Source organism: Artemia franciscana, chromosome 6, assembly GCF_032884065.1.
Source record: "Artemia franciscana chromosome 6, ASM3288406v1, whole genome shotgun sequence".
Classification (NCBI taxonomy): Eukaryota; Metazoa; Arthropoda; class Branchiopoda; order Anostraca; family Artemiidae; genus Artemia; species Artemia franciscana.
The window spans coordinates 6,687,625-6,703,686 of NC_088868.1; the positions used below are offsets into that span (position 1 = coordinate 6,687,625).

Consider the following 16,062-nt stretch of genomic DNA (forward strand, 5'->3'; position numbering starts at 1 on the left):
TTGTGAGGTCAGAATTATTCCATGTTGTGTATGGATTAACCGGGGCTAAATTTGCAGATTTTAAGGTAATAAATTCTGTGCTTAAGCCCGGTTCTCAATCTAGCTCTTTACCTATGAGCCTGGTCATTGGTGATGAAGCTGCACAGTGTGAGCTTAATGTCCAAGAGGTATTCACTTCGTTATTCGCGATTATTAGGAAGAATATTGCTTCCACAGTTACTTTGTCTCGGCCTAAGCCGGACTTTAGATCTTACTTCGGGCCGTATTTTGTTGGGTCTATGTTTCTAGAGCCAGTAACAGTAAGTGAAATTACTAAAAATGTTAATGGCATGAAACACTCGTGTTCATCTAGGCCAGATTCCATTCCTACTAAGGTAGTTAAATCTATTCTTCCTTCAATAGTTTTGCCCCTAATAAAACTTGCTAATCTTTCATTTAAATGTTGCGTTTTTCGGGATGCTCTCAACCGTGCTTGGCTTATTTTTCTGTATAAAAGTGGACCAAGAAATGATCTAGCAAATTATCGACCAATGTCAATCTTATCAGTATTTAGTAAAATCTTTGAGAAGACTATGCTCTCTCATCTCTTTACTTTTTTAAAATCTAAAAAACTTCTTCGTGTTTTTCAATTGGTTCAATTTGGTTTCACTCTACTGAGCATGCCTGTATGATCCTTTTGAATTTTATACATTCTGCATTAGATTCGGGATTAATTCCAGCTGCTATGTCCCTAGATGTTCTTAAGGCAATCGATTCCTTAACCCATCAGATTCTTCTATCGAAGATGTCTCATTTTGGAATTAGGGGTAATGTACTTTCTTGGTTTCAGTCTTATTTGAATGATAGGTTAATTTTTGTTGATCCACTTTTCCGTTCACCCTCACAAGTAAATTTTGGCGTCCCTCAGGGATCAGCTTTGGGCCTCTGCTATTTTTGATTTATGTAAATGATCTTCTTTAAGTTAATTTCTGTTGCTCCACTAAGTCATATGTTTCTCAGATTTCCCAGTTATCAGAGATTCATCAGCCAAATGGGATAATTCATTGATCTAAAGACGATATATTCGTTTTTTGAGTATTATGGTTGATGAAAACTTGTCTTCTAAACGTCCCATTGATTTGATTAAAATGAAGATATGCAGGAGTCTCGGTATTTGAAGGAAACTTAAACATATTATCGTGGATCAATTTTGAAAATCCTTTTTCACTGCTTGATCTAATCTTACGTTTCTTACTGTCCAATGGTATGGATGCCAACCTTTCTTTCACTGTTAAAACCATTGTCTAAGGTTTACAATAAAGCCGAAAACCTCATTAAGGACACTAATCGTTCAAGAGTTATCCCAGTACTTGATATCGACTCACTGTATATTTTTTCGTGTGCATAATTTACTTTTTCTCAGCTTCGTGGTTACCTCCCCCATCCCCTAAGTGGTCCACCATCTTTTACCTCTGATCAGAATAATTATAATCTTCGCAATACCAAAATCATATTCAAGTTCCTTTTGCTCCTTGTTTAAGGGGAGATTTTAATCCTTTAATTGCGAGTCATATTATGTGGAATAAATTGCCCGAATCAACTCGAAGGTGCCACTCATTTGGTTTGTTCAAAAAAAATTGTTAAAAATTCTTTGGCTTCTTAGAAGTTATTTCATCAATTTACTTATTTATATATATCATGAAAAGAGAAATCACCAATGCAACAGCACAAACACAAAAAAAAAAAAAAAAAAAAAGAGAGAGAGACAGAAGGAGAAAAAGAAGACTGTTTTCCTAAATTAGTGATTAATATAGACCAGCACTTGAATGAGGCCTCAACCCTACTCATCCATACAATCACATAGGTCAAACAGCATAGCCACACACAATCAACCATAAAGAATAATCCATGGACAGGCAGTCATGTCGTCAATAAGTATAAGTCGTCATTTACCAAACAATAGAAAAAATAATATAGACAAATAATATATTATATATATATATATATATATATATATATATATATATATATATATATATATATATATATATATATATCTATATATGTATTTGTTAGTATTGCATTGGAGTCTATTTAATTGACTGATCCATTTAATTAAGTTAGGCTATTCAATCTATTTAGTTTTGTTTTCTATAGTTTTCATTTATTTATATTTTCTTTTCTTCTTCTTTTTGCTCTTCTCTTTGTGAGTGAGTGATTTTTGTTTGTTTTCTTCTTCTCTAAGAAGTGACTCTTTTCTTCTCTAAGAAAGTGACCCTCTTCTTTACAGGCCAAAGAACCTTCGGGGGAATAATAAAATGCAATGTTGTATGCGTATTTCATGATGAATAAATCTTATATTAAGATACTTCCTCATATTCTATGTTCTAAATTTCCACAAAAATAAAAATAAGAAACTTTTTTGTGGAAACATCAGCCGCTTACATCCATGGCAGTTATAGTTTCTAACTCAGACATGCTTAAAGAATCACAAAGAAAAAACAAATCTTAGGGAATAGGGTTGAAGTCATTAATAAGACATTCTTAATAATCTTAATAATAAGATAATATTAATAAGATATTAATAGACAATCACAAGAATTACAGGGCTTAGGAATAGTTGGAATTTGAGTTGCTCTTGTTCTAAAGTAAGATGTCTAAGCAGGATTGCCACTTCAGTGAAATTAACTGTACTAATTACGGTCTTATAAAAGTACCACCAAGGCATAAAAGTATTCAAAAAGCTTTATTTTGATTAAAAAGTATTAAATAGTACTTTGGTACTAACCGTGGCAACCCTGTGTCTATGACCAGATAAAATAAAGTTTTATTCTCAAATGATTCTTACTTGCTAATATTTCTGAACTTGTATTTATCGTCGTAGCAGCTAATGGTATATAAAAATCGCCAAAAATAGACAAATCTTGGTGAAAGAGAGGCATCTAACTACTATTGTTACTATTAACAACTCACTACAGCACCAAGCTGCTTAAGGCCAATAGCTGCGAACGCTCCCCCCCCCTCCAAGTGTATTCAACCTTTGTGCTTTCAACCTGTATGCCCTTTCAAATGTATTCAACCAATTCTTTAACCTTTGCCCTTTCCCACGAAGTTCAAACTTTCTCTGAATCCCCCTTTATTACCTCTTCTCGTATCATTAATGATAAACGAACACATTGTGTTAAGGGGGGGGGGGGTAAACAATGTAACAATAGTGGACATTGTAAAAAAAGATGGTTTAAAACACGTTTTGTAGCTATTCATTTTTCGACAAGTGGTAGTGATATTGGATGTCTTTTGACCTATCTCTCTTGGAAGGTGATTGCTGGCTGAGTTTGAAAGGAGGGAATAGTTCCTCAGTCACGAAATTAATTAAACATTCTATAAGGCTTTATCCCATTAAGTATAAATGGTAAGCCGATCGGGCTTACCATGACAAGACTTTAGAGACAATTCCCAAAAGAAAAGAAGCAATGGTTCTGTGGCCAGTAAAGAGAAAAGATGAATATCACGACGAATGTTTGCCTGTATAAAACTAGACATCTTCAGCGTCAAGAACATAAATAATCTAAAACATTAGAATTTAAAAGAGAAAAAGGATAAAATCTAAAATTAAAAAAGAGTAAAAATAAAAATATTGCTTTGACCTTTTTATTTTTTTCGAGATTTTTGTTTTTTTGTATGCATATATCCCCAAAACTCGTTCTTGATCTAGTAATCGTGTCTCTGAACTAATTCCAGATTGATTGTTGTTTTTTTTTTACTCTGAAATTAAAATTTCTTCGATCATTTGTTTGGAAAATTATGCTTTCTATATTAAAATTGATTAGTATTGACTCCCACAAGCGTAAAATTTTTGTTTTTTGAAAGATATGTGGTCTCTCAATTTATTGCCTTAAAAAGAAAAGATCCTTTCAATCTTCCCCATCATAAGAAGTCAATGGAAATTCTGAAGTTGCTTCAAAAATACTTTTGAAATTTCCCATTTACGTTTAAAAATTACCACGGGGATATATGGTGTTTTTGTCGTATTTTATATACATTTGATCGAAATGGGATCAGAAGGAAAAATAATGATGCAAAAATGTCTTTTAATTTTCTTTTTTAAAAGTCAAATGCATTTAATTCTTTCTTTATTCCTTTCTCATTAACCTTAATATTAATCATGTTTTTGATGTTATGACTAATTATGAACACACTTCAAAATACGCAGTGTCATTTTTCAGTAAAGCGCAAGTGACATTTCAGCCTTTCGTTTCTGTTTCATTTAGTTTTTGCTTGCTTTTTTAGAGCCTTTTCTGTTTATTTAAAGCTCTGCCAAGAGGTGTATATCTTGGAGTAGCGCTTGTACTTGCAGCGCATGGCACACTTATGCCACATCGTGTCAGGCATGACCAGTTTTATTCTGTTTTTAGTCCGCTTCGTGCTCCATATAATATACGCGAGTTGGACGTGGCGCACACGACCTAATTCATGCAATTCTTTAAAGGTAGAAACCGCTTGGGCAGATGGCAGAGGGTTGTTTTTTTAGAGGACTCTGTCAACTCTGTTTTTCACTTAGTATATACTTTTCTGTTATGTTGTATATTTTATATTACATTGTATATAGTTATTTTTATTTGTTGGTTAGTGCTCATTTGCACATTTATCATTTGCTTTATTACCTTTTTTAATTTGAGTTTGAATTTCCAGGACCTGTGGGGCATAATGTAGTGAGTTTCCCACTCAAGTTTCTAACTCCCAATTCCTCAGCTGTAGTTTGACTTAGACGATGACTAATGCTTACCCAACCATGTTTGAGCTTAGTCGGTTTGAATTATCAAGAACAAGAACCGCCTGCGTTGCTTTGTTAGGGGGCTGGGTTTAATGATACCTTAGGGTGTAATTATACCTTTGGGTATAATGACACCTTTTAAAATAACAGAATGACATAGAAGAACTGTATTAATGGGAGGTATCTCACTTTTGCATTGTTCTTTAAGATCGCCTTTTCAGAAGGAAAATTTCTCCGTTTTTCTCCAAAATTCAATTTATTGCCTTTTCTGTCCGGTAGAAATAGTTAGAAAATTTAAATTGTAGTACCGAAATCGTATGGCCGTATCGTCGTTGCTAAAATATTTTTGAGCATTAAAAATTAAATGTAAATAAATATCAAAAAACCCTAATTGCATTTTTTTTTTTATTCCTGAAATTTTTCTCTTTAAAACAACGTGTTTTTAAGACCGCGCGGTCAAATGGATTTTAATCCTAAAATATCTCATTACCTTTTTTTTATTTGATGTAGCTATTTTGAAAATTTAAAATGGCCTCTCTTAAAAAGTAATAAAGTTTAATTCTAGTGTATTAGAAGTAATGGACTACTGCTCTAATTTTAACTAATTAGAGACATTAGCGTACAAGTGTATCAGAACTAGTCTTGTTTTTTAGAAAAATTGGGAAACGGGCTAAAATGATCTAACTATAACCATGATAGATATATATGGATAGATAGATTTATTCACACGAAAGCCCAATTGGGCCATGGTGGTATAGACAAAACAAGCGAAAAATAGAGCAGCAAAACATAGACTGAAAAGACACTAAAACTTATTATTTAAGAAAATCATCACGAAACCTCATACCTACCCGGACAAACTTTCCAATAATATTTATATTCAAGTAGCACCCACCTCTCAAGATTTCCAAAATCAAATCCCTCCCCCCGACCTCCCTACCAAATATTTCCTAGCGAAACTCCTGTAACTCCCTACATTCCCTTAAAAAATGATGCAAAGACAGCTTAGATACCAATACAGTTATGAAAACTCCTATCTTGCTTATGAGAAGCTTTTAGTACAGAGCTCTGAACTTGGTTCCTCCTCCAAGCTCGCGTTCCGACGCGTAGATCGTACTACAACACCATAGGCGGGAACGCAATTTTGTTTTGTTGCATACGTGGTCCAATTGGCATAATTTTCACATAGCAATGAATTACAGCTTTACGATTCTATTCACGACATCAGTCCAATTGCTCCGACATTTAGATTCAGATTGACAGTTTCCTGTCTCCAGCCACTAGCATCGCTACCGCGCACTGTGTCCCAAAAATAAATCGAATTTTCGTAACTGTATTGGTATCTAAGCTGTGCTCCACACATAGGGCAGCTGTAAGGACCATCCCTCAATCTATTTCTCCATAAATATTTCCTACGCTCTCCAAGAGGCATAAAATTCCACCTTACATACATAACCCATGTTCTTCTGTTGTAGGTTGACGGCCTGATTTTGATTAACACAGCTTCAACAGCTGCTGGTTGGATTGAATGGGGTTATCAGAAACTCAATGCTCGTCACTTGAAATCCAAAGGGTTGGGTGAAGGCACTCTGGATTACCTTATGTGGCACCACTTTGGAAGAGTAAGCTATTTAGCAGTTACTTCTTTTTCCTCATTATTTTTTCTTTCAATTTCTTTCTTTGTTGTAAAACTTTTGCTTCTGTTTTTACCTTAAATAACCTTAAATCACAGCTTGGAGCGATATAAGGATTTTACATCCTTGTGATGCTCCAGTGATGAAAAGATTTTGTTTGGTGTAGGTTGTGGTTGTTGATCTAGACTCTTGTGCAGGACTCTGCAGCTTCCTATTTGTAAAGTACTCCTGGCAGAGCCATTCCTTATCAAGGTGGGACTTGAACGTGTCGGTTTAAGTTGCAGAAACTGTTTCCTCAGACAGTTGATTCCACAGATTGATGACTCTTTGGCTGAAGAGATGACACTCTATGTCTACACGTGGAACGCTGCGGAGCTTAATCGATTGTCCTCTAGTGCCAGAATGCAAGAGCTGTACAAAGAGACCGGGAAGGGCGTTTTTAAAAAGGATTTTTTTGGTTGAAATCATATCATCCCATTTCCTTCGGTATGTCAGTGTCGGTAGCTTCAAACGGCTTAGTCTTTCTTCGTATGGAAATTTATTCACGCTGCAAACCAAAATAAGTAAAAAAAATTCTCATCTTTTTTTTACTTCTTTTTCTTATTCTTCTTTCTTTCAGTTTCTTTCTTTTGCTGTAAAACTTGTGCATCTGTTTTCTTCTCTTTTTTACTTCTTCTTTTTTTTCATTCGACCTTTTTCGACTAAAATATATTTACTTCCTTTTCTTCTCCTTCCTTCTTTTCTAACTTTTCTGATTCAATTTGGAATAAACTTAACATATTAAAAAGAAAGAAAAAAAACGGTAAAGTTATAATTTAGAATTTGGGATTTGGGTCTCATTGAGTGGTACATCTATTTCTCAAGACTTCACTCCTTTAACAAAAAGATTTAAAAGGTCTTCAAAGGACAATACCCTGTAGAGGGGGAAGGGTGAAATTGGGTGCTTCAAAATACCTCCCAAGGGGATCATTAAGGCTCTGGACTTTCTGAGAGTTAACTCATTTTCTTCAAATACTTTCTAGAAAAGACAAAAACCCCTTATCTAGACTTTTACTCCAAAAAATGGTACTTCATATAAATGAAGCCATAAACCTAAAGTCAAATAAGAGAGATGATTGGCTGACTGACGGCTGATTGAGCTGTCAGAGAGCTGAATGCTGATTGCATAAAGAGGATGAAACGTATCAAGTATGTTCTAAGATTCATTAAGCATTTCTTGGATTAGAACAGATTGGGCAACCTGGTTTGAAAGAAAAACTTAGGTTAGTTCTTTTTTTCGTTATTACGATTCATCTTGACCGCATTTATTTACATTTTTCCCGCCTTTTTCAGTTCCCTTTATTGCTTTTATCGTCGTTTTCTCCACTTTCTCACTCTTATTTATTTTTCTTCTTGAATTGAGCTAAGTTTAACTGCTTAAGGTAGAAATATTGTAGAAATTTGATTAAAGAAAGACTTAGTAAAATCATTTAATTTTTCTATGCTGAATTTGTCAAAACAAAAAGAGCACACCGAAAACGTGGGGGCTTCGAAAATGCGCCCAAAAACACTTTGAAATTTGTTTCAAAAATACTTCAAAAATGCCCCGTATATATATAAAGTATTTCAAAAATACTTCATATATATATATATATATATATATATATATATATATATATATATATATATATATATATATATATATATATATATATATATATATATATATATATATATATATATATATACATATATATATATATTATCAATATATATAATATATATATATATATATATATATATATATATATATATATATATATATATATATACATATATATAAATATATATAATATATCATGAAAAGAGAAATCACCAATGCAACAGCACAAACACACAAAAAAAAAAGAAAAAAAAAGACAGAGACAGAAGGAGAAAAGGAAGACTGTTTTCCTAAATTAGTGATTAATATAGACAAGCACTTGAATGAGGCCTTAACCCTACTCATCCATACAATCACATAGGTCAAACAGCATAGCCATACACAATCAACCATAAAGAATAATCCATGGACAGGCAGTCATGTCGTCAATAAGTATAAGTCGTCATTTACCAAACAATAGAAAAAATAATATAAACAAATAATTCAGATTATTATCCTCTATCTTTTTCTCCTTTTTATAGCACTGTTTTATTTTGACTATCTATTTTCCCTTTGGTAGTTCTCGCCATTATCTTGAACAGGATCAAATATCATATTTCTGTTCTGACCTTTGGCAAATGATGACCCAGAAGTGTGGTTAAAAAAGCTTCTCTATTAGAAATGACTTTCTTTCAAGTTGGAAATTGGGGAATACAAATGATGGGAATGTTTATATAGCATTGTAGTTTCGAGTCCCTTACAGTAGGCTTTTGGTTGAAAAGAATCAATGGACCGCTGTTTGTAGAAGATACAATCGAAAAAGAAAATTAAGAAGATGGCAATGTTGCGCTATTAAGAGTGTTAAATTGCTTCTCTGATTTTTCTTATCTTTTCTAGTTTTTTGAATATGCTTTATTGTATGATTGTTATTTCTGCTTTATATTTTTTTTATGTTATTCATAGTACTTATATATTTTCCTAATATGTATCATTTGAACAGTCATTGTTTGCTATTTCTTCTTTTGCTATTGCTGAAATTGTCTGTAAGAATTTTTAGAAGAAATAAATTGCTTGCTCCAAAGCAGAGCTGCCCATACAGGGCTAGGTATTCAGGCCTGGATTTAGACATTGGCCCACTAGGCCCGGGCCCAGGGTCGGACAATGCCAAGAGGTGCAATAAGTTATCACTAAGTGATTTTGGTATTATAGAAAAATTGACTGATTTGATTCGTCGTCGAAGTGGCACTCCGCCATGACGCTACTTATTCAAAGAAAAAGTGAATTTAAAACAACACAGGAATTCCTTGGCCACTTATAAACTATCAGATACCTCCCAAGAATGACAGCTGGGAGTTCGATATCGCATCTCTCATTACTTTTGGCTCATCAGTTGCGTTGTCTTCAGTGCTTCCACTCTCTCCAAATTTTTGGAGGATTTCCCCGAAAATCTCGCAAACACGGAGCGACAATAAAGCTTATGTCTAGTAGCGTCTAAGCTTTAAATCTGGCCCTGGAGATCATCTGGTAAAATGGTTCTCGACCCAGTAAAAATTGTGGGTAAAAAAAGAGGTTAAGTGTAACTCCTTATTCATGAGTTTTAGAAACTTCATCATTTTTTAAGCATCTTCAGTTTCCCTTTTGCCCCAAGGACTTAAGTATTCTCTTTCTCTGCTCCTTTCCCTCTCTCTTTCTGCCTCTCTCTCTATACCTTCTTCACTCTCTTTCCCCTCTCTCTCCTTCTCCCTCTCTTACCGTATATCTCCCCCTCTGTCGCTGTCTCTTTCTCTATCCCGCTCTCTCTCTCCCTCTCTCTTCCCTAACCACACGAAATTTACCAAATGGGGTTGAATTGTTTATGTGTATTAGATTAACGACGTCTCTCGACTACGATGGCCGTGCAATCTGTTCCTGTAACTGGGTTCGAGATCTGTTTCCTCTATTACCAGGCTGAGATCAAACACACTGCACCACCACATAACAGGGGTTGATTCGAATGAGGCTGAGTTACATAGGGCTGAATGGAATGAGGTTTGCTCGTGGGTGGGGGGGGTGACTACCCAAGTATTGACAGGGAAAAGTTAAAAACTCACGGTTGAAACAAGCTTTAGTAAAGAAAAGGTCAATAAGTTTGATGTGAATGCGTCTTTATTTAAGAATATAAACATTTTAATAAGGTTTGCTACCCCATACTGTCAAGTTTCTAATCACTATTAGTATTTTATACTAGCCTACTAGCGGTTGAACCCATTATGGCTAAAAACGTGGTGGAATTTGAGAGCTTCAGTTTTTTTCTCTTTTTGTTTTTTTATTCTTCTGTCTATATGGTAATACTAATGCAGTTAATTCTCAGTAGCCGCAAACTTGTGTCTTTCTGGGTCCAGCTTTTAACGTATGGTGCTTATACGTTTTAACATATATACGTTTTTTAACGTATGGTGCTTGCTATCTGTGTCGCTGATTTTATTCCGAAAAATTTAGACCTTAAGTCTCTTCATCCAAAGACTTTTTCTCGTTAGACATGGTACCTGTGTTGTGTCAAGTTCATAACCAGGGCCGTATCCAGGGGAGCTTAGGGGCTTTGGACTCCTCTTCGAAATGTATGTCTGATTCGTAAAAACGTAACAAAAATGCATATAAACAGATTTTTGATGAATTTTTTCAAAGTTTTTTTGCACCCCCCCCCCCACCTCTTCCGAAAAAATACCTTCCTCCCCGAACAAAAATCCTGGATATTGCCTTAAATAGTATTGTATGTTTTTATGGCTCAAATTCTGATTGGAAGCTGAACTTGTTTACTTTTCTTCAGTTGCAGGATCTGATAGTTTCAGTTTTGTCTCATAATCATTTTATTTTAGCAGTAATACTAAATATAGTAGATCCTAAATAACCACCTGTCTAAATTTTGTAGATCCTCCTCTGCCTGGTGGGTAGTTCAAGCTCATACTGTGTTTCAATTTTGTTATTCTTGTCCATGTATGTATATTTAGTTTAAGCAATAGTTTTGGTCTTAAGAAAAAAAAAGAAAAAAAAAGACAAATTGTTACGGCTGTCAATGAGAATTTATCAATATAGCAAGACTCTCTTGCGAAAATCCCAATATGCGTAATAAATCCCAATTACATAACCTGTACTTTATTTTTTTATTTATTTTTAGGGTAATGTTTAGTATATACTTCTCCTAAGATCCCAAGCTTAGAACTAAATTCCCAAGATCTGTGAGAAAATCCCAAAGAGCAGTAGCACTGAATAATGTATGTCTTTCCTGTACTCAGAATAGGAATAACGACGATAAGCTTTTAAGCTAATTCAAATAATCGCCTAAATATTTTTTTGAAAAATACTTTTTTACAACGCAATAAATTCAACAAATCGCATTTTTTTTCGATTTTTTTCGAATAGGATTTTAAGAGGTAAAATTTATAGCTTTATCAGTACCATGTGGTATGATTTTCTTGATTAGAATTGATTCGTAAAATAGTTTAATCTTACCAAATAATTATCTTTTCTTTCTTACTTGCGGTTCAAAGTGGTCACCAATTACTTTCAAAAATATTTGGGAAATAATCAGTATTCCTTCAGTATTCTGGCACGTGTTTCAATTTACAAGCTGATGCCTGCTGTGCTTCTGTATAATTATCGCATACACAGTAATTATAGTAATTTAAATTCTTAGTGCGTTCTTTGCACCATTATTGGATCAAACAGTTCATGTTAACGAACTGTAGTAAGGAGCCATCCGGCTCAATAGTAAACGAAACTCTAAAAAACGAAATTTTGATACTAATAGATACATCAAAAGAATCAGACTTTTATGCTGATTTAAGTTTCATCAAATTTAGTCCTACTCATACAAAGTTAAGGGCCTGAGAAAATTTGCCTTGTTTTTAGAAAATAGGGGGAAACACCCCCTAAAAGTCATAGGAAAATCACACCATGAAAACAGAAATTACTCCGTATATGAAAGGGTTGTCTTTCCGCAACGCCTCGCTCTTTATGCTAAAGTTTTTTTTATTATTTTAAAAAGTGCAGTTGTGACAGAGTCAAACTTTAGCGTAAAGAGCGAGGCGTTGTGGAGGGACAACCCCTTTCATATAAGGAATATTTTCTGTTCGTTTTAAGTTTTGATGTCGCTCATTGCTTGCAGTTAAAAAAACTTGTTTTTTTTATTTAATATATAAAGTTTGATGCTCTGTTAATCCTGTCCAATTTTTAATTAGAAGATTATAAATAATCTAGTTTGCACTATTCTAAATAATGCTTTCTATAATTCAAGATAAATTTGAAAGCCCGCTATTGAAATATCCCGCTCTTTAAAAGTGGATGCTGCGTAATTCATGTCCAAATTTAATCGGCAGAACGTAAATAATTAAAATAACCTCTATTCCACTAATCAGTGATTTCTATAATAGAAGATAGATTTGAAAGCCCATCGATCGAAAATTTGGTTCTTTAAAAGTGGGTGTTATGCGAATCATGCCCAATTCTTAATTGGAAGAATTTAAATAATCTAGTTTGCACTATTCCAACTAATGCTTTCCATAATTGAAGATAAATTTGAAAGCTCACCGATGAAAGATCTTTTAATTTAAAACTGGATGCTATGGGAATCATGCCCAATTCTTTATTGGAAAGATATAAGTTATCTATAAGTTTTATAAGTTTTTAACTAGATATAAGTTTTTACTATTCTTATTAATGCTTTCTGTAATTCAAGATAGTTTTGAAAGCCCATCAATGGACAATCTAATTCTTTAAGAGTGTGTGCTATGTGAATCATGCCCAATTCTTAATTAAAAGAATGTAAATATTCTAGTTTGCACGATTCCAGCTAATAATTTCCATAATTGAAGATAAATTTGAAAGTTCACCGATGAAAGATTTTTTGATTTAAAACTGGATGCTATGTGAATCATGCCCAATTCTTTATTGACTTGACTTAATGCTCCTGCCGAAATGCTTCCGGTGTCGAGAGTGATGCTACATGGAGCCTCCATTTAGAGTGGTCTCTTGCAAGGATGTGGACGTCCTCCTGAATATTTGCCATGGCTAAGGCACCTGTCGTGTCCTTCCATCTGGTTGGAGGACGACCTCTTGGGCTTTTCCCGCCGTGTAGTACGGGATCAAAGTCAAAAATCGTTCGTGCGGTAGTGTCGGGGGGCATGCGAAGGAGATGTCCGTACTAGCGTATTGTTCGTTGGCGTTTGAGCAGTTAACGCCAGGAGGTTCTCGTTGCTAACAAAATCGTGCGAGCGTAGTTCTTCAATGCGGTGAAGATGTTTTATTTGGGCTGTTTTTACGGTGCTAAGCACAGACTGAGTGGCTGGCCAGGTTTTGGCTCCATAAAGAAGAACGGATCCCACCGAAGCATTGTATATGCGTATCTTGGTCCTACGGCTGATAGAAGGTTTTCTCCAAAGGGCACTTAGTCTTCCCACTACTGCCGAGGCTTTGGCAACTTGGTGCATTAGATCTTTGAGGATTGATCAGTCATTTGAGACGATAGAGCCAAGGTATATAAATTCCTCAACAATCTCAGCTGGTTTGTCACCGACCATTAGGACTGGCGGGGGACGCGGTGAGTTCCGGGTTGAACAAACATCACTTTTGTCTTCTGCCAGTTAATCGACAGCCCTATCTTTAAGCCTTCGTCAGCAAGTATCTGTAGGGCTTCTGTGAGCTTCGACGGTGAATCGGAGACAAGAGCAAGGTCATCGGCATAGTCTATCGTCTATCGAAAGTACTCTATCACCGTAATGCAACCCACACTGGAGGCAGTTTATGGTCCGAGTCATAATGTAGTCGATGACACAATTAAATAGCTCTGGAGCAGAAGCACAGCCTTGACGAACTCCAGTATTGATTTCAAAAGATGGGCTGCATCTGCCATTGGCTTGCACGAAGCTCTCAGTCCCTTCGTGGAGCCGCTCGAAAGGTTGCAGTGCTTCGCTGGTAGTCTCGTTGTTTCCAGTATGAGCCAGAGTGATTGCCGGTCGACAGAATCGAAAGCAGCCTTGAACTCCACAAAGGCAACATATGCTTTATGTTGAAATTCTCGAGTCTTTTCTATCAGCTGCCGCATTGTGTATATTTGCTCCATGGTAGCCCTTCCTGGCATAAAGCCAGCCTGTTGGATTCTTCGTTGGCTTCTGAGGAAAGTGGTACAGCGGTCCAAGAGGGTCATAACGAAGAGCTTCCCGGGCACAGAGAGGAGTGTGATGCCACGCTAGTTGGAGCAGATTTTCCGACTGCCTTTCCGTTTCCAGAGAGGCAGAATGATGCCCGCTCGCCAGTCTTTTGGAATCCATTCTGTACGAAATACTATGAAGAACAGTACTTGGAGCCAGAGAAGGGTCGCTGCCCCACCATATTTCAGCAGTTCTGCAGGGATACCACAGACTCCTGGGGCTCTATTGTTTTCCTCCGTTTCAGAGATTTCAGGATTTTTGTAGAGGTGAAAGGGTGTTGCACACTGTCAAACGGGGCCTTGGGAGTGCTAGATGCAACTTGAAGAAGGTCAGAGTCGGGCTGGCCAACACAGTCCAGGCTTAGAAGTGAAGAGAAGTGATCCTTCCAGGCAGACAGTTGAGTGCTCTCGTCAGTGAGAATTTTTCCGTCATTAGATGTGATAGGGCCTAGGGAGGATGGCTTTCCATCTGTAAGATCCCGAAGGTGTTTGTATAGAGCGCATGTGTCACCCTTTCTGGCGGCCTCCTCGAGATCGGCGGTCTTTTTCTCGGTGAACAGCTTTCTGTCTCTGTAGAGGAATTCATTTCTTACGCCATTTAGACGTCTGTAGGTAACCATATCCTTCGCTAGGCGTGCTCTGCGACGCTGTTCAATAACATTTAGAGTTTCCTGCGATATCCAGGACTTTTTCTGGGCTTCAGACGGCCGATAGTACTTTCGGCCGAAAGCAATACGCCGTCTTTGAATAGTTGCCATGCTTCTTCAGATTCTGAATTTTGACCAAGACAGTCAAAACGGTTTGAGATGGAGACAGCATAAACCTGGCGCGTGTTGGAGTTTGCGAGATTGTTCAGGTCTAATTCGGGGGGACGGTGATCACTTTTCTGGACTTTAAGGCGTAGTCTAAGGTTAGAGACGACAAGCCTCGGTGTTTCGTGTTTCGACAAGCCTCGGTGTTTCCACAAGCCTCGGTGGTCGGTGTTTCCCAATCCTGCACTTCTGTAAGTTCGGCAGTTAATTTTAGAGGAATACCAGCGTCGGGACACGATTATGTAGTCTAACATCTTTCTTGTTCGTCCGTCATTGCTGTACCAGGTATATTTGTGAACCTCTTTCCTTTGAAAAAGGGTGTTGGTGATTCTTATTGGAATTCCTTGGATTCTTTATTGGAAGAATGTTAATAATTTAGTTTGTCATCTAATGCTTTCTATTATGTAAGATAGATTTGAAAGACTTTTGTTGAAAGATCTAGCGCTTTAAAAGTGCATACTGTATGAGTCGTATGAGTCATGCCCGATTCTTTATTGGAAATATATAAATTATCTTATTTGTACTATTCTAATCTAAAGATATTCTAAAGATATAATTCGAAGGCATATTCGACAAATTTCTGGCAATCGTACCAAATTGAATTTCTGAAAATTTTTCCTGGGAAAAAGCATAAAAGTATGAAGAGAATTTTTGAATTGCACTTCTTTTAGACTATTAACGCGTTCTTTGCCTTATTATTGGATTTATAATAATGATTGCTATGTAAATAATATTCATTTCTTAATTGGAAGAATGTGAAGAATATAAGTACCGTTTCAACTAACGATTTTTATAATAGAGGATAGATTTAAAAGAAGTTCGTAAAAATCAATTTTTCGGCTAAAAAGTATCAAGGTCAATGAAATATAATTTAATTTTTCGCTTGGTTAAGTGGAAATTTACGCAACGATTTATAATTAATTATTTACAATTTATAATAAATATTATAATTATTTATAATTTACGATTTATAATTAATAATTAATTAATTATTATAGTCAACTATAAACAACGAAAAATTAGGAAAAATCAAGAGTTCAAGTTTTAATAAAGACTCC

General features: G+C 35.6%; 1 protein-coding gene across 19 annotated transcripts in view; it reads left to right on the top strand.

The window, feature by feature from the left end:
• The window catches only part of LOC136027968 (protein NDRG3-like), a 221,938-nt gene that overhangs the window by 130,335 nt on the left and 75,541 nt on the right, over positions 1-16,062 (top strand). For all 19 annotated transcript variants that reach the window (XR_010617712.1, XM_065705449.1, XM_065705450.1 and 16 more), the window contains one exon: positions 6,229-6,375. Coding sequence is in view for 18 of the 19 variants with exons in the window: in XM_065705449.1 (XP_065561521.1) it covers positions 6,229-6,375 (147 nt within the window). In the remaining variant the exon portion in view is untranslated. The remainder of the gene's footprint in view (positions 1-6,228; positions 6,376-16,062) is intronic.